The sequence below is a fragment of the Stegostoma tigrinum genome, chromosome 28, assembly GCF_030684315.1.
Source record: "Stegostoma tigrinum isolate sSteTig4 chromosome 28, sSteTig4.hap1, whole genome shotgun sequence".
NCBI lineage: Eukaryota > Metazoa > Chordata > Chondrichthyes > Orectolobiformes > Stegostomatidae > Stegostoma > Stegostoma tigrinum.
In genome coordinates, this window is record NC_081381.1 from 24,055,922 (window position 1) to 24,075,483 (window position 19,562).

The window sequence follows — 19,562 nt, forward strand, 5'->3', positions numbered from 1 at the left end:
TTTGGCAACAGTCATAGGTGTAAAGTGAGTACAGTAGGGGGCTGAGGACACATCCTTGGGGGGAGGGGGGGGGTAGGGCTCTAGTGTTGAATGTTATTGTGGAGGAGGTGCAGTTTACCTATCCTCATTGAACGTGGGCTGTGGATCTGAAAGCTGAAGATCCAGTCGCAGAGGGCAGAGCTGAGACCAAAATCTCTCAGTTTTGCAATCAGTCTGGACGGGATAATGGTGTTGACAGTGAAGCTGTAGTCAATAAGCAGGAGTCTGGTGTAGCTGTCTTTGACATCCAGATTTTCCAGGGATACGGAATCCTCTGCGGATCTGTTCTGTCAGTAAGCAAATTGTAAGGGATTGAGGTAGACTGAGAGACTGGAGTTGACGTGGGCCATTACCGACCTCTCAAAGTACTTCATGATTACAGAGGTCAGAGCCATTGGGCAGTAGTCATTAAGGCACACAGCATGTGTTTTCTTGGGTACGGGGATAATGGTGGTCTTCTCGAAGTGGGGGGGGGCGGTCTTCAGCTTGTAGAAGGGAGAGGTTGAAGATGTCAGTGAATACCTCCACCTGTTGATCCACACAGGATCCAAATGTTCGGCCAGGGACACCGTCCAGGCCCGTTGCTTTTCTTAGGTTGACTCCCAGGAAGACCACCTGAAATCTGAAGCAGTGACAGAGGGAACAGGTGGGTCTGGGTTTGTTGGGTAGGCATGATCACGCTGTTGGCATTCTGCTCAAAGCGAGCGTAGAAAACATCGTGTGTGTGTCAAGGAGGGATGTGTCTTTGTCCACTATCTTGTGTTGCTTTATTTTGTATCCCGTAATGTCATTTAGGACTTGCCGTAGGTGGCGGGAGTCCGTTTGGTGGTTTGGGCCTCTGACTTGGTCCAGTGCTGCTTCTTGGCACCCCTGATGGCTTTACAGAGGTAATATCTGGATTTCCTGTATTGGTCCCAGTCACCCAACTTGAAAGTTGCACTTCTGGTCTTCGGTAGGGTGTGGACTTCCTGGTTGAACCAAGGTTTATGGTTGGGGAACACTTGGATTGACTTCCTTGGTATGCAGTCCTCCACACATTTTCTAATGATGTCCACGGCTGTGGTGGCATACTCAGTTTTCCGCCAAACACTCAAACACAATCTAGTCCACCAACTCTAAGCAGTCCCAGAGACAGACTTCTGCTGCCTCAGGCCAGCAATGTATTCTTTTTGTATTTTAGGACAGATAGGTAAGACAAAGAATAAACAAATGTGCTAAAGCGAACATGGAGTTTCAATCCAATTCTTAGCTGGGTGTACCGTATTGTGATAACTTATGCATCACAATATATACACTTTCCATTTCATTCAAAACTGTGATCTCCTGGAAGTGAAGAACCAGATAAAAATACAGATGATATACACATTTGGCATATTTTTTCAATCAAGGCATAGTCAAAAATCACAGAACAAAATACTCGTTCCAAAATAATCTATATTTAATCTATTGACATGGTTTTGTCTAATTGAGCACATAAAATACAGCAAGAGTTTTTCCTTTTCCAATCCATTCCCTGCTTGAGCAGTGTGACCTGGGCTAATCCAGGATAGCTTTGATCATTTTTATTTCTGCATCATATGCAGTCAAACTGTACAAAAGTCCTCAATTTTAGTAGGAATCCATCATTACAAATCAGTAGCTGACCTATTTGACAGCACTACCCTGAGACTGGAGATGTGACCTGAGTATGAGATTCAGTCAGTGACTTAAGAGGTTAACTGCATATTGCTGTATGTTACCTGTCACCCTGTCCATGTTACTGCTGCAAGATATCCAAATTCTTCTCTCTGAGAATTCAAACATACAGCATTTGCACTTGGTACCAACTGCAAATGAATTCATCAGCTCATCAACGAAATGGCTTAATTAAAATACATGATGCAACTCAAACTGACCATAGTAAACACTGGATCTGGAAGAAATAGAGGAGCAATATTACTGCATATTTCACTGCCAGATTATTCTCCTTCCTCATAAAACAATGCAAAACACTGAAGTGTATTTTAGAATTTTTTCTCTACTTGACACCCTATCCCATCATCTTTCACACATTCTAGGTGGTTTTAAACATTTGTAACTGCCAGCTCAACAGGAATCTACAAGCACTGCAGTCCAGCCAGGGAGTATGACTTAATCAGCAGTTGTTAATGACTGCACATTGCTCAGAGCTGAATAAAAACCAAAAGAACTACAGAATCAGAAACAAAAAAGAAAATGCTGGAAAAATTCAGCAGGTCCGGCAGCATCAGTGGAGAGAAATCAGAATTAATGTTTTGGGTCAAGTGACCCTTTCTCAGTTCTGAGGAAGGCCACTCGTCCCACAATGTTAACTCTGATTTGTCTCCCCAGATGCTGCCGGACCTACTGAGCTTTTGCTGCAATTTTTGTTTTTGTTGCTCAAGGGTGAAATTTGGAGGGGCCAGCAAATTTTCAATTAATACTGTAAATTTACAAGTAGGTTCTCCATCCAGCCCAAAGAAATGATTCCTTTACAAAATTTTCAGCCTATTTTTTTTTTGAAAACCTACACTCCAATATAAAACATGATTTTCAAAATCGGAAGAAGGTTGAACAAAGGTAGTGAAATGACTTCATTTTCTTATTGAGGATGAACTGCTCAGTAAAAGGTTGTTCTAGGCCATAACTTCATGAGCCACATAATACTGATTAAATTTTTAATAATATATCAAAATTAAACTGTGTAAAACAGATCCATGCCACTTAAGCGTAAAGTGAAATTTATATTACATCTGTACGGCTAGGTTGAGACTTTTAACTAACTAATTAAATACAAATTAAATTCATGGATGATTCTAATCAAGTTATTTAACCTCTTGTGGCACAGTGATAGTGTCAATACTCCTACACTGGGAGGCCTGGGTTCGAGTCCCATCTGCTCCAGATGTGTGTAATAAAATCACTGAGCAGGTTGATTAGAAATATAGATTAGATTAGAAACATAAAAAAAAGTATCTCAAATATTCATTTTAAGTGCCTGCTTTTGCTCCAATGGGTAGCTCTCATTCTTGACGCAGAAGATTGCGAATTTGAAACCCCTTGTAGACTTTGACAGTGAAACATTGAGGGAATGCTGCACTATTGCAGGTAGTTCAATTCGTTCAGCACCAGGCATGAAATTCAGGTCCGAACTGCCTGCTCAGGTATTGGCTACATATTCATTGACACTACTGAAAGAGAAGGAAACTCTCCTAATTCCTACTCAACATTTCTTCCTCCAACTCCAACAGTCACTCATTCAGTTAGTTCGTTGGACTGCTCTGAAAGAAAGTTGGCAGTTGTTTAGTACATTTCTTTTAAAACACTATGGCAGGTCCTTGTATAAAGATAAAACTATTTTCCTTCTAATTAGGCTTTCAAAACAATGAGAAGGATCTTTAAGACCATCTTTATTCATCCAGCCAGAAAGGTTCCCAATTCTCAGAACCTGGCAGCTGATTAAATGATTTATGCACACTTTACCCTACACCCACAAACCATTTTTAGTGTAAAGAACTTCTTGGATGCTCATTCTAATGTTACCTAACGTCAGGCTGAGCCTGTCCTACTGTCACTGTTAATTTGAAGGAGTGTTGTCGATACATCTTTTACTATCTTGTTTAATGACTAACTCAAACTCTCACCATTTCCAGGAGACTGTTGCTTAGCCCAACAAGGAAGAGACCAAAGCAATAATTAATTGGGGCAATTTTTCTCTAAGCCGTTTTCTTGCACAGCCTCACAGTAAACAGTATAAATTGTAACAGGGCAATGTTAAAATATTTATCATACATTAGAGTAAAAAGATTGTGGAAAAACAAAAAAGAATTGCAGGTATTGTTAGCTGGGGGATTAAAAAAGAAACCATGAATGTTGATACCACTGTGTCAACCAATGAGTTGGTGTGGGTCAGGATCTGAGATTACAATTCACAAATTTCTTAACTTATGTTTGAAACTACAGCAAATAAGCGGCCGGAGAGAGCAGGACTGTTTCTCTTGCTAAGTGAAGGATAATGAAATAATTAACTGTGTGCATAAAATCAATCCTAGTCATTTTAGCAGTGCAGCCTCCAGATATGACATACAGGGATATTACATTAACATCTCATTTTGGCCTGAGGTTATGTTGTCACTATATGCAGCCAACAAGAATATAATTTTAGTGGGTCAAGATGCTGGTTCTACATTAAAAAGGCATGATTAGAATTTCATAAATTAATTTCTCCACTTAAAATTAAAACTCCTTCAGTGGTCTGGTTGTGCCAGTTGCAACACAGCCACAGAAATCAGGAAAAGTTAGAGATTGATCTGTTTAATGAATTGATCTCAGTCAGGGTAGCAATACAAGCCAAACAACTGGTCACAGCTCCCCCCAGGATACAACTGCAAGAAAACCAGCTACGATTCCTACTCATGATGACTACATGGCAACCCGACTACTAAAATATCTGAGTGCATAAATGTCAAACAAGAATAGGATGAAGCACTCTGCAGTATTTTCCACGTTCAAACACTGTGGTGAGGGGCATCATCTAGGCATATTCATAAGGAATGGTCAACTGCTAAGATGCTGCAGATACACTGCACTGTCAGGCAGCAATTTTGAGTTCTCTAGAAAGATTTTTAAAATAATTATAGTGATAGAATTCGTATGCAAACCTACTCCACAATCATGTCTTGGATATTCATGCAAAACTGCTCGGAGGTACTTCAAGCTTATGCGATTACTAACTCACTACTGTTACCATAGAAGTTCCCACATTTGCAATACAACAAATGAAGTGGTCTCACTTCCTTTCGCCCTCCTGCTCCCCAAGCTCACTCTGGCTGACATTGCTTGTGCAATGCCTGAAAAGATAGCAGAAGCAGATACTTTGGTAACTTTCAAAGGGGAAACAGACAAATATTTGAAAAAACTTGTGGGCTACAGAGAAAACCAAGAGTGTATAACTAACTGAAATGATCTTTTGAAGAGTTAGCATTGGAGATTCCATGACACTTCAATCACGAAGATAAAGTCATTCCACCAAATGAGATATGCAACAACTAGCCATGAACAATTTCAATTAGAATACACGTTGGGACAAACACTGCTCAAAATTTCGACCTCCATCTAAATTAGCAGATTTTAAAACCATGGAGGCAAAACTCTTGCACTGAGCATGCTTATTTTGAAATGTAAAAATGGACAACATATAAATGTAATACTTATAAAGCATGACAAGCCTTTCAGAACAGTACATCATTTACATCTTAAATCAAGAAAAATTCAAATACTGAAACCTCCTGGTCAATGGTTACTCCTGCAAAAAGCAGGCGCTGTGATCAGTTGACACTTCAGTCCAAAACATGTTTTAGATTTAAAGCTTTGAAGACCCTGTTTTTAGAGACTTAAGTTGACTGTTTCAAATCATAAATGGTTGCACCCATATTGATCATTGTGTGCTTTTGGATCTCCAATCCATTAGGTCTAGTTTCAAGACAAACACCAAATTATTTATGAAAAGTCCAGGCTGATATAGTACTACACTGGGTGTAAGTGTTCTACACTGTCAGAGTGCTACATTTTGGATGAGACATTAAATTGCTATCTTAGGTGGAAGTGAAAGATTTTATGCTGTTACCTCCAAGAGGCACGGGCAAGTGTTCTATGGTATCATGACTACCATTTATCCCTCAACACTGCAAAAACATGCCATCTAGTATTTATCTCATTGCTGTTTATCGGAGCTTTCAATGTGTAAGTTGGTTGATAGGTTTTCCTAGTTTAACACAGTGATGATGTTTCAACAGCAGTTCACTGGTTATATAATGGCAGACCTGTACTCACCAGTACTGCAGCGATAGATTTGCACTCCAGTACTGTGCTACAGTAACAGAACAACATCCACCACCACTATATCCCTCGTGCGATACTCACAAAAACCTATACCCACCAATATAGCTTCAGTTGCTCTTTTCAAACATGATTCAAGGTTGAAGTACATTTGTAATTGTGCTGCCAACTGTTCAGTTTCAAGTGGGTATGGTGTTAAAATATCCCTCACACGCCATTACATTTTATTGGCACTTAAAAGGAAACACTAGCATCTGCAGACCACACTACCTCTTCAAAGGAAACTGCTAACGAAAGAGATAACACTTCACCTGATTGTCTTGAGTGACCAAAAGCAAGATAATTGTTCGTTTCCACAAATACTGTGTCTATACAATAAGTGTTTGTTTAAAACAAGGATATGGTTGCTGTACATATATAATATATATTATTGCTTCTGACACAAAAGCTTTGCTGATCCATATTGGCATTTTTCTCAAATTCAATTATATAGTCACAGGAAAAAAAAATACAATTACATTCCACAGGGGACATCTCAGTGCCAGTGCAATGTCACATCCTTCCTCATCAAGTCCTCCCCATCACTTTGGAGGCATCTCGTATTTAAAAACAACACTGAAGATTCTCCCACCAAGTCGCTCTGCCAACCAGGCATTCTTGATGACAGCGAGTTTGAGGCTTTCACAACGTAATGCAGCGTAATAGTTTGTGTGAATAGCTCGACCCATGCCTTCGATGATCACCAGGTCAGTCTTCCTCTCCCAGACCACTGTTGCCAGCCCTTTGTCCAGTCGACTGAGAGAAAGAAATATGGAAGATCAGTATTAGTCTTTATAATATTTCTAACCTTTGGGTGAGAACTGACAATAGTTCGGGGTGTAAGTTGGATAAAGACATGTCCTCCATTACCCAGAATTCATATCAATATGCAGCAAAAATGGAGGGTGACTCCAGCAGAACCATCTATGCTCATGTTATCAATGAAACAATGTGACTTCACACCCTAGTAAAACCCAATCTCATTGTGGCATCATGAGTACTTTGAACTCCCTTCATTACACCATCTTAAATAATAATTCAAACAACTGTGTAAACTAAATAAGGCCTTCAGGATTTCCCTTTAAAACAGTATTTTATACCAGTTAAAATTTACATCTAACGGTGCTACACATCTGATCACCTCAGTCAGATGTTCACTTAAAGCAACAAGATTTCCACAGAGAATTTAAGCCTGCCCATCTTATTCATCTTTCACACCCTGCGCCCTTTCATGCTTTGTTTTGGGTGGGGTGAGGAGTCACGTTGCTTTTATTTGCATCTCCAGACTGTGCTTTTATTTTTTTTTGCATTGTGCTAACTGGACACGAATACAATATTTGGCGTAATTTTGTCAGCTGTTCACTATCAGTGGAACTTGGCTGGTCAGGCTCTTACTAAAATGAAAAGCTTATCGTTCAAACTCCACTCCTGGGCTTTGATACATCACCACAGAACTGAAAGTTAAACAAAAGCTCTGTCTGTTTAGTTGGAGAATAAAGATCCCATTGCAAGAATGGAAAGGCATCGGGAACACTCCCCATACCTAGATGAGCAACGAATGTTCAATTACTAACACAGAAACAGAATTTTTCTGAAGGGTACTGACCCGAAACATCAGCTTTCCTGCTGTTCTGATGCTGCCTGGCCTAATGTATTCCTCCAGCCCCACACTCTATCTGACTCCATCATCAGCAACTCTGACTATCTCAGAATTATTAGTCAACTTTCTCAACTGTTGATTGTGAACCTTCGCTGTACAAAAGTTGGCATTTGCAGGGTTAATCAACATAATAATATTAGGTGCAGCACTGCGCAACATCCTGAGAATATGTCACAATACTACATAAATATGTTCTTACTGCATTTCCTGAGTACTACACATGTATACACTTCAATCCTACTGTTCAGATTACAGATTTCACCACCATCTCAGCTTGCAGAACAATGATGCGAAAACAAATTGCTCTCAAAGCCAATGCACTTTATTATAATCAACTACATCGCTAACATTGGAGACAGATCCATGCCCTGCAGCATTGCACTCCAATGTTATGTTTTTTTTAAATCAAATTCTACAGCAATAAGTAAAATAATAATTCAAATTTTTCAGCTCAACTGGCCTTGTATGAAAATGATAAGTACAAATTTCTAAAGATTTGTTTTAAAAATTCACTGAAGTCACGGGTCAAATGTGGTATATACTCATGACTGACTCCATTAAGTTGACACACATTTACTGAGTGAGTGCAAGATCCTGTTCCCTTGGGAAAAGGCTTTAGAACTATTAAGGAGAGAACACAAACAAAAATAGTTCCCTCTTGTACCCCTCCCAGCAGTTACTGGCAGAAGTGACAAAAATTTACTCAGTGCAAATGAGCATAAGCATAGCAGTAGAATGTTTTAAGAAGGGTGACAACTCCCCAATGATTCAGTTGCTACAGGCAACTTAAGTCTCACAGACCAGAACGTCCCTGAATTCTTGCCAGACATCTGACATCAACGGGTTCAGTAGATTCAATCCTTCAACTGGGATGCAGTCCTGGGTTATTATGAAGGAAAAATAAATAAGCCTGTGCTCAGTTCCTATTTATGCATTCAATTCTGTGCATGGGGGACACACCATGAGAGAAAAATAGAGAAAGAAGACAAGCAACTGAGAAAGCGGGAGAAGGAAAGCAGAAGTTTGAATGTAAAAGAGAAAACAAGGCCCACATTGGCACAGAAATGGTGAGAAGATGGTACTAGGAACTGCACCAGAGTGAGAATCAAGGTCACTGAGCAAGGTTCATCAGCCTGTCCCTTTATATCACAATTACACTTAAATACTTACAAAGCAGCTCACAGTGGTAAAAACAGAAGTTTATTCTTAGGGTAGGGATGTTGATGACTAAACCATTATTGGGTAGTATGATTAAGGACCCCCTTGAAAGAGACGCTGGGAATGACAAACAATAATCAATTAAACAAGGTCGATTTAAAAAAGATAATAAAGAAGATTACCTCAGATCTAGACAAGGTGAACTTGAGCCACTCTGAACTAACAACAGTTTATCTTCCTGTAAAGCTTTCCTGCAAGAAGGAATAGGAACAGAGTAAAGCACAGTTACCAGCTCAAACATTACAACAGCTCCACCGTAATTTGTTAAAGGGCCAAGGATAGTCCCTAACAGCAATAAATTCTCTACAGTCACTGCAGGGGTCTCCCCCTTGCTTAACTTCAGCAAAAATCTGAAGAAATTGGATAAAAATGGCTTTTTATACTTTGTGCTTATGAAATATGGCAGAGATTCCAGCCTTAGCGTTTAAATTTCAACACTACAATTGAACAAAAAAAAATTGATTTCAGTTCTGCTCCTGTACTACTACTGGGTACAATTCTGGATCTATGTAGAACCTGCTATACCCAGCTGTAAGCCTGGATGACATTTGCCTCAAGAGGCAATTCAATGGTAGGGATGGCACCAAAGCCATACCTGGTCTTGTCCTCACTTTCCAAGCAAAGGTCAATCAACCAAATAACTGGAATCTCTGCATTTTACAGTGCAACCAACTGACTGTGTTTACCAGCTGCTCTCCATTCCAGGATATGCAGAATCATATGCCTCAGAAAAAGGCCATTTGGCCCATCATGCCTGTATCAGCTCTTGAGAGAGATATCTTAATTAGTCCCATTTTCACTTAATAACACTGCAAATTCCTCCAAACGTTACAATGAAAATTAAAAATGTAAAGTCCTTTTTTTAAAAAAATTGTACTCCTCCAGCCAATAGTAATATTTGGCATTGTATTCAAAGTAAAGGCAGGACTACGAATGCAATCCTGTCACACTGCGCACCTGATGACTGAATCCATCGCTGCAATCCTCTCTGTAACTATTGCCAACTCACTGCAGGTAACATCATTTAATGCTGGTCCTGAGTTACTGGCTAAAATGACCTGCATTTGAAGACAATTACGTCAGGCAAGCTTGGAGTGAAATCAAAGACAAATCCACTGAAATAGAGCTTAGACATTTCTTGTAAAAGCCATGGAAGCAAAGCAAGACTCAGAGGCTTCCTCCATCACATTACACATTTATCGTGATGATCCAGCATCTGTAGAACAGTGTTATTCTAAATATACAGCTGCTGACTAGCAACTGCCCTTAAAGGTTTTTGACTCTACTCGGCACATTGAATGGAGAAGAGATCAAAAAATCCGTCAAAAGGGATTAGAGACAGTCTTGAAGGTAATAGGTAGCAAAACAATACAGTCACGACAAAGTAAAATCGCAACAGGCAAGCACAGAATAAGGTCTTTGGCACAGGCCCCTTCAACTTAAAAGACTGTTAATATGTCACAAAAGGTAGGAGCAAATTACTGCAGATGCTAGAAATCACAGTGGGTCAGGCAGCATCCATGGAGAGACAGCAGCCTAACATTTCAAGTCTAGCTGACACTTCATCAGAGCTGGTGTGCAGTGTGGAGGGGGTAGCATTTATGAAATAGTGGGTGGAGGACTGCTGGGGGAGAAAGGTGCTGATAGCGCAGATTAAATGATCAGAATGTGAGAATAGCAGAACAATGGTGTGTCCGATTGCCAAAGTGGAAAGAACAACTGATCCCACTGGAGAGGGTAACAAGGACATGGTGACAGGGAACGCACCAACAAGTGAAGCTAAAAGTATCACAAAAGGAATATGTATTTTGAATGTGATTCATTCCTATCAAAATGTTGCTTTATCATTACAGCTCGCAAACAGCATGATGAAAGTCTGCTACACACTAAGAAAAATAGCATTTACAGACAAAGATGGATTTAGGGTGGAGGCGGCACAACCAGAGAATTTGAAATGCTATTTATTTTGCAAACCTCTTTTCATTAACACACACACTTTTGTGACATACATGACTGACAGCCACAGCATGAAGTTCTGATTCAGCAAACAACATTACACAAGCATAGAGACATAGCCTAACAATCTTGAGTCAATGCACGCGTGTATACGAGCGCACTAATACATATAAAGAGCCAGACACAATGTGTTAAGATTTTAGGTACTAAATGGAGGTTGGGGCAGTTCATTCTTTGGACCAAGCACCTGTGAGAGAAAGTTAGTAGTAGGACAACACCACTTTAAACCAATGACAAAGTTGGTGGGACAGGGGAACTGGTAAAAGAACTGGAGAATGACCATTTCCAACCACCCTAAATCCAATTGAGAATGAGGACCAATTCAACTAACAGAAGGTAACTTGCACCCTGTTTTTCCCCATTTTCTGGCCGTATAACACAAGTTCCCTAATGATGCTGTCAAATATTTACTGCTCTCTAGAAATTTTCCCTGCATGACTTTTCGTCATAAACAAATCTACAGAATTAGTGCTAGATACTCAGTTCTGGTAGACACTGAGAGACAAGCCTCATCCTGTCCTTATCCAGCACACCGTAAAGCTATTGTCACCAGCTAACGATTAGGGGAAACTAATCTGCCCCTAATTATCCCAGTGCTTTGGCGTTCAATAGCTGTAGCCTCCCACTGCCACCCTGAATTCATTCAGCTAACTCTATACAGTTGAGGAATTGAACACTCATGGCTCAGAGACCGAGAACAAATTTATCACTAAAGCCATGAGGGAAATCCAAGCAAGGGAATAAGAGTGCAAATGTGTTAAAACTAAGGAATAAAAAGTGGGCTTACCCCACCTCTAGCATCCCCACACTGTTGCTTGGTCCAAGAAGTGACTGTCCCAGCCTCCATTTAATATCTCGAACTTTAACACACAGTCTGGCTGTGTACATAAAAACCGAAAGAACTGCGGATGCTGTAAATCAGGAACAACAACAAAGTTGCTGGAGAAGCTCAGCAGGTCTGGCAGTATCTGTGAAGGAATAAAATAGAGTTAATGTTTCGGATCCGGACCAGAAATGTTAACTGTTTTTTCTTTCACTGATGCTGCCAGACCTGCTGAGCTACTCCAGCAACTTTGTTTTTCTTCCTGGCTCTTTATATGTTAGTCTGTACGTACACATGCATGCATATAATTGAGGTTGATAGGCCATTTGTCACTATTTCTCAACTATAAGTAGCAACATGTAATACTTTACCTCTGTGCCTTTTGACAGCAGCTCCCTGACAAATGGGAAGACTCCAAGAATTATGTCTATTCCACTATTATCTACGAAAAATAAGGCACATTTGTGAGGAGGACCCTGCAAGAGAAAGCCAGTAAAGTTTGGTATTTGATCAGTGTTGTTTCTTTTAAAAATCTCTAATCACATATTATATAAACATTCAGATATTCATTGGTTAACAAGAAAGTTTATTTCTAGTACTAAGGAAATTAAAATTCAGTAAATCATCAGTACTAACAGAACTTAACAGCATCATTGATAGCCAATGCCAGATTAGTCAAATTAGAGAGACCATATTACAATATTAACTCTCCTCCACCGCGCACATCTTGCTTTTGGGATTTATGATGTTGTATTAATTCAAGTATCTTAGTTGACTTACAATTCATTCTGCATGTACAAAGTGTTAACAATAAACCATCTAGATAATTAATTAGATTCCAATTTGTTATACACTTTTAGGGAGTTGGGGTAACTACATAAAAACTAAATGTTTAAAAATTTCTGTAATTAGATAAGAATCCCTGCTGCTTCCTCTCAGATCCATAGCTCACAAGGGCACAAATACACAATGCCAAATCAAGACACAAAAAGCAACATAACTGCAGTTAAAGAGCCATAGAGTCATACAGCACAGAAACAGACTTTTTGGTCCAACCAGTCCATGCTGAACATAATCCCAAACTAAACTTGTCCCCCAACTGCCTGCTTAGGGCCCATATCCCTTCAAACATTTCCTATTCATGTACTTATCCAAATGTCTTTTAAATGTTGTAACTGTACCCACATCCACCACTTCCTCAGGAAGTTCATTCCACATACGAACCACCATCTGTATAAAAAAAATTGTCCATTTTTTAAAAATCTCTCTCCTTTCACCTTAAAAATATGCCCCATAGTCTTGACATTCCCCACCCTAGGGAAAAGACAGCCACCATTAACTCTACCTATACCCCTCATTATTTTATAAACTTCTATCAGGTCTCCTCTCAGCCTCCTACACTCCAGTGAAAAAGGTCCCAGCCTGCCCAGCCTTTCTTTATAATTCAAACATTCCATATACCCAGAGACAACCTGGCAAATCTCTTCTGAACTCTCTCCAGCTCAATAATATCCTTCCTATAACTGGGCGAACAGAACTGGACACAGTATTCCAGAAGAAGCCTCACCAATGTCCTATAGAACCTCAGCATGACTTCCCAATTCATTTACTGAAAGGACTAAGCAATGAAGGTAAGCGTGCCAAAATCCTTTTTAAACAACAAAAAAAACAGACATTGCTAGAAGAGCTCAGCAGGTCTGGCAGCACCTGTGAAGAAAAATCAGAGTTAACGTTTTGGGTCTGGTTCCCATTCCTCTGACTAGGCCCAAAACATTAACTCTGATTTTTCTTCACAGATGCTGCCAGACCTTCTGAGCCTTTCCAGCAACTTCTTTTTTTGTTTCTCATTACAGCATCCACAGTTCTTTTGGTTTTTGTGGCCTTTTTAACTACCCTGTCTGTAATGCAAGCTTCAAAGCATTATGCACCTGTATCCCTAGGTCTCTCCATTCTACAACACTACCCAAGGCCCTACCATTAATTGTATAATCCCTACCCTTGTTTGGTATACTAAAATGGAATACCTCACATATATCCACACTGAACTCCATCTGCCATTTTTCAGATCAATGACCCATTTGATAAAGATCCCTTTGTAATCTTTAAAAAAAAACTTTCACCATTTATTATGCCAATTTTGGTGTCATTCACAAACTTACTAATCATGACTTCTATATTCTCAACAAAATCATTTATACAAATGACAAAGAGAAAATACTTGAATTACTCGCAAGTCAGGTAGCATCAGTAGAGAGGAAAACAAAGTTAGCATTCCAGGTCAATGACCTTGTATCTAAATAGTTTTGATTAAAGATCACAGATAAGAAATGTTAACCTTTCTTCCTTCACAGAGTTGCTTGAATTGCTGAGTATATCCAATATTTTCAGTTAAAAGAAAATAATTTGGAAGAGATAATTGCTTTCAGCCACCATGTTTTACTGGTGTCAAAATCAAGCTGTCTGCACATTTTAATACATTGAAGAACTTCAATTGGCCACTTATTTAACCTAGTACTCAACAGTTTAGATACAACATTAAATTATTTTTCAGTTCCCATTTGAAAGAATACTCAGTAATGGCGAATGGCTGTTTTCCACACTGGGGAAAGTATACAATGGGATGGCCTTTGGGTTAGTGATAGGTCTACAGCACTACCTAATGTATATCAATGATCCAGACATTGATGAACCAGAGACAATTTTAAAATATGTCAATGAAGCACTGTGAAATGGGGAAATTGATAACTTAAAAATTTAGGGGGTGAGAGAGAGGCTGGTTGAGTGGACTGTCATAACAGTGTTGAAATTTCATAATAACAAGTGCAAAGTTTGATAGGATGACGACGAGGGTCAAACTGAAACACAGGATACAATCCTGCAAGAGGCACAACAACAAACTGACCTGTAGACATAAGCGCACAAATCATTGAAGGTAGGAGGGCAGATTGAAAAAGTGATTAATCAAGATGCATAAGGATCTTTGGCGTATAAACAGAGGCATACAATGCAAAACCATGCTATTTTTAAAACTTTTATAAACTCCCTGACAGCATAACAGAGGCAAGTTCAAGTGTGCCTTTAAAAAGAAAATTGCTTAAACATGTGAAGAGAATAGGAAATTCAGGTGTACAGGTGAAAGATTTGACATTGGAAGAACTAACTCATTCTGGAAGCACGTTGGCACAAAGTGGACCAATGGCCTCCTTCTGTGCTGTAACCATTGTATAATTCAATGGCAAATGGTTTGTTTCACAATTAAAATTTGGATTTTAACTGATTGTGTAAAAACTGCAACAGATTCAATTATCAGCAACACAAAACATAAAGAACAAAATAAATTTGATATAAATCAGATGAACTACAACAATTACTTTAGGGTCAGATTGTAGAGAGGAGAAAATAATTTCAATTAATTGACTGCCAAATAAATTAGCAATCTGAATGGACATTAAAAGGTGACAAAAACTGTTAAAGATAAGAAAGAATGTCTTTTCTCAAATGCTAGAAAAAAATGGGAATAAGATATTTGAACTGGAATCATATGTTGAGGCACACATAGTAAGATTCCATCGGGAGTGTGAAGTTATGGCTCACCTTGTACAAGAGAATACACAAGAAAATCAATTGTTCAGAAAAGAGGAAGATAACAAGAAGGGTGAAGGTGTAGCTTTACATATACAGGTGATTTAGGTGTCAAGACAGTGCATTTTGGTTGGCATACTATGGCCTGCATTCTCTATAGAGGCTGGAAAGAAGATTAAGATTGATTGCAAGTGTAAAACAGATGAGCTAAGTGGAAAAGACAGAAAAGTTAGAGTTTTATACTGGAGGGACCAAAAGGCTAAAACAGAAAATTGCTTTGAGGTATCCAATATATTAAATAGCATTGACAATACAAATCCAGAAGGTTATTCACAGCTACTCTAGCTGATAATAATTAAAGGACGCAAATTTGAAAATAGCTTTGTCTATTCATAGTGCAATTAATTCCTGAAGCAATCTAACTAGTAAAGCAGTGCAATGGAAAGAAACAGCAGTGTTCAAACTCAACAGTTGTACGCAAAACTAACAAACTGATGAAGCAGAAGGACAAGATTAACAGCCAAAGGGTCTTTACAAAATCATTATCCTTATTTGATGCACTTAAGGGGAAGTTTTATAAATACATATGTAAGGTGTAGATGGTTATATCGAAATGATTAAATGAATGATAACATTTAAAAGGCATCTGGACGGGTTTATGATTAGGAACAGTTTAGGGGTATATGGTCCGAATGCTAGCAAATGAGATTAGATTTATTTAAGATATGTGGTTGGCACGGACGAGTGAGGCCGAAGTGTCTGTTTAAGTGCTGTAAATTTTGTGATTATGTATTAGGCTTTAAATTTCATGTCAGGTATATTAGTGCTTAGTGGAATGTTTTTGGCCTCATGAGAAATGGATAAAAATATAACCCAGAACATTGAAATCTATAACAACCCAACATGTCTATTTTTTTAAAAAGCAAAATGCTTTTGTGCAGACCTGGAACCAATCTATAGAAAATTACATTGAGACAATGTAAATTCCTATCCTAACTCCCTTGATGTGAATCATTCAGCAAGCAGAAAAGTACATTAAGGCATCTTCCGTAAACATTCTTGCAATTTATTTTGGAGAAACGTTTTTACATTATTTATGCTCATTTCAATTCATATAGCAGAAAGACTTGTAACATCTACACATAAGTCAGGCAACATTTTCCACTTTTGTATACTACAAAGCACAATTAAAGGCTAAACCCAGCTGAAATAAGTATGATCCATTTACAAAGCATTCACCAATGGTGCCAAGTATTAGTGGTTTTGTTTGAATATGGGCACAAACGTAGGGTCTGCATGGAAATGTACCACAGCATGCTTGATTAAAACTGTTACGGGCACAAGTTTTTTCACATAATGGTAAAGCTTTGCATTTATGATGGGACAGAGGTTTAAAAAAGATGTATAAATGGAATAGAATACTTCAATACATAGGGGAGGCAGCCTGTGTTTGCAAATTTAAGAAAGAACTAGATAGATATTTAATACAGTAACATGATAGAGATGCACAAGACTGAGAAAGCTATGTTATTTCACAAATTTGCAACTAGCCAGATCAACTGTAAAGAATTATTTAGATTCTTTATAATGTAAATCCCTTTTACATTACAAACTTCCAGGCATCACAACTGCATCCAAGATTTAACATTCAACCCATGTCTTCCATATGCAGAAGGATTACATTGTCCAGTCCAGTATCTTGACTACAGAACACAAATAATTGAACTATTTCTAAAGTTCCTACCTTAAGACGCTCTAACCAGTCATTATATGCATCCACCAGCCATGGGCGTGCTAAGAAACACAAAAATATACATCTCTTAGTTACTTAAATTAAATTCTTCTCAAATGGACTCCAATTGTTTTTTAAAGGGAAGCTTCAACATCAGATCAAGTATTGAGGCAATAGCGACACTCTCCAACATCAGTCTCAAGGGCAAGAAGTGGTAATCCGCAGGCAGGGCTCAGGAGCTTCACCTAAAAGATTAACCTGACTCAATGTGGCACAGATTGACATCATACTACTAGTCTGTACATTTTTCTGAAGGTGGGGTATTAAGGTGAGTTAACCTTTTGGTGCAGAGGTTAATTGAATTAGCTTAGTATAGGGCCCTTCTTTTCCTTCTCGGTCCACTCCCCTCTGTGCCAATTTTTAAAAATTCACTTACATGGATAATCGCTGGCTGGGCCAGCATTTATCACCTGTCCCTAGTTGCCCTTGAAAAGGTGGTGGTGAGCTGCTGCAGTCCATTTGTTGTAAGCAGACTCACCATGCCATTTGGGATGGAATTCCAGGATTTTTACCCAGCAAAAGAATATATTCCCAAGTCAGGATGGTGAGTGGCATGAAATGTAGGTGGTAGTGTACGCACAATGCTGCTGCCCTTTTCCTTCTAGATGGAAGTGATCATGGATTTGGAAGGTGTAAGGACCTTTAGTGAATTCATTCAATGCATCTTGTAGATAACAAATATTGCTACAACTGAACATTACTGGTGAAGTGACTGAATTTTTATGGATACAGTGCTACTCAAGCAGGCTGCTTTGTATTGAATGATGTCAGGCACCTCAAGTGTTCTTGGAGCTGCATATCCAGGCAAATGGGGAGTATCCCAACACACTCCTGATTTGTGCTTTGTAGATGGTGGACAGGCTTTGGGGAGCTAAGAGAACAGCTACTCACTGCAGTATTCCTAGCTTTTGACCTGCTCTTGTAAGCACTTATTTATACGGCAAGTCAAGTTCAGTTTCTGATCAATGAAGACCCCCCCCAACCCCAGGATGTTGATACTGGGGGCTTCATTGGCAGGAACACCACTTGTCGAGGTCTTGTTGCATTTGGACATAGACTGCTTCAGTGTCCGAGGAGTTGCAAATGGTGTTGAACATTGTGTAATCATCAGCAAACATTTGCACTTCTGAATTTATGATTATGAAACTCATTGACGAAGCAGCTAAGTTGGTTAGGCCTAGGACACTACCCAGCGGAACTCCTGCAGAGATATCCTGGACTGAAATGAGTAACCTCCTACAAACACAACCATCTTTCAATGTGCTTGGTATGACTCCAATCTGCAGACAGATTTCCCCCAGTTCCCACTGACTTCAATTTTGCTAGGAATCCTTGACATTACACTTGGTCATATGTGGGTATGATCTCAAGGGCTGTCACACTCACCTCACCTATGGAATTCAGCGCTTTTGGCCATGTTTGAACTGAGACTACAATGTGGTCAGGAACTGAGAGGCCTTGGTGGAACCTAACCTGGGCGTCACTGAGCAGGTTATTCCTGAGCAGGTGTTACTTGATAGCACTGTTGACGTCTTCCATCACTTTACAGATAATTGACAGTAGACTGATAGGGCAGGATAAACTTGATTTTCATGTACATGACATACCTGCACAATTTTCCACATTGTCAGATAGACGTCAGTATCGTAGCTGTACTGGAACAACTTGGCTAGGTGTCCAGCAAGCTCCGGAGCACAGGTCTTCAGTGCTATGGCTGGAATATTGTCAGGGCAGTGTGCATTGCCTCCAATCCTTCATAGATATCATGTGCAGTGAATAAAATTGGCTGAAGACTGCGAACTATGATGCTGTGGACCTCTGGAGAAGGCCAAAACGGATCATCCACTCAGCACTTTTGGCCGAAGATTATTATGAATGCTTCAGACTTATTTTCTGCGCTGATGTGCTGGGCTCTCCCACCATTGAGGATGGTGATATTTGTGGAGCCTCCGCCTCCAGTGAGTTGCTTGATTGCCGACCACCATTCACAACTGGACGTGGCAGGATTGCATAGCTTTGACCTGATCTGTTCGTTGTTGGATTGTTTAGCTCAGTCTATCTCTGCTTATCATATGCAAGTATTCCTGTTCCATAGCTTCATCAGTCTGACACCTCATTGTTAAGCTGCTCTTGACCATGCTTCCTGTGCTCATTGAACCATGGTTGATTTCCTGCCTTGATGGTAATACCGTGGGAGGTACGCTAGGCCACAACGTTGTAGAATATGTTAGAATTTGATTCTGATGGTCCATAAAGACGCCAGCCTTGAGTTGTCAGATCTGTTGAAGTCTGTCACATTTAGCAGTGATAATGCCACACAACATGATGCAAGATATTATTGATGTGAAACTAACACTTTGTCTCCACAAGGACTGTGCATGGTCACTCTTACCAATACTGTCACAAACAGTTGCATCTGCTGCAGGCTGATTAGATGAGGTGAGGCAGAGGTGATGTTTCTCCCTCACCATTTGCAGAACCCAGTCTAGGACCAACCAGCTTGATCAGTAGTGATGCTGTCAGACCACCTTTGGTGATAGGCATTGAAACAACCACAC

The 19,562-nt window shown here is 39.5% G+C and overlaps 1 protein-coding gene across 3 annotated transcripts in view; it reads right to left on the minus strand.

Moving 5' to 3' along the window:
- Window positions 1-1,455: 1,455 nt before the first annotated feature.
- pank4 (pantothenate kinase 4 (inactive)) overlaps window positions 1,456-19,562 on the minus strand; it is a 57,678-nt gene continuing 39,571 nt past the window's right edge. Inside the window, exons 15-19 of one of the 3 annotated variants that reach the window (XM_048561607.2) lie at window positions 16,957-17,006; window positions 12,002-12,106; window positions 9,749-9,849; window positions 8,914-8,982; window positions 1,456-6,669 (exon numbers count right to left, since the gene is read on the minus strand). In XM_048561607.2, coding sequence (XP_048417564.1) covers window positions 6,456-6,669; window positions 8,914-8,982; window positions 9,749-9,849; window positions 12,002-12,106; window positions 16,957-17,006 — 539 coding nt within the window. In that variant the 3' untranslated portion in view covers window positions 1,456-6,455. Of the gene's footprint in view, window positions 6,670-8,913; window positions 8,983-9,748; window positions 9,850-12,001; window positions 12,107-12,698; window positions 12,861-16,956; window positions 17,007-19,562 lie in introns of those variants that run through there. The other 2 variants (XR_009447401.1, XM_059655608.1) reach the window with 2 other exon arrangements.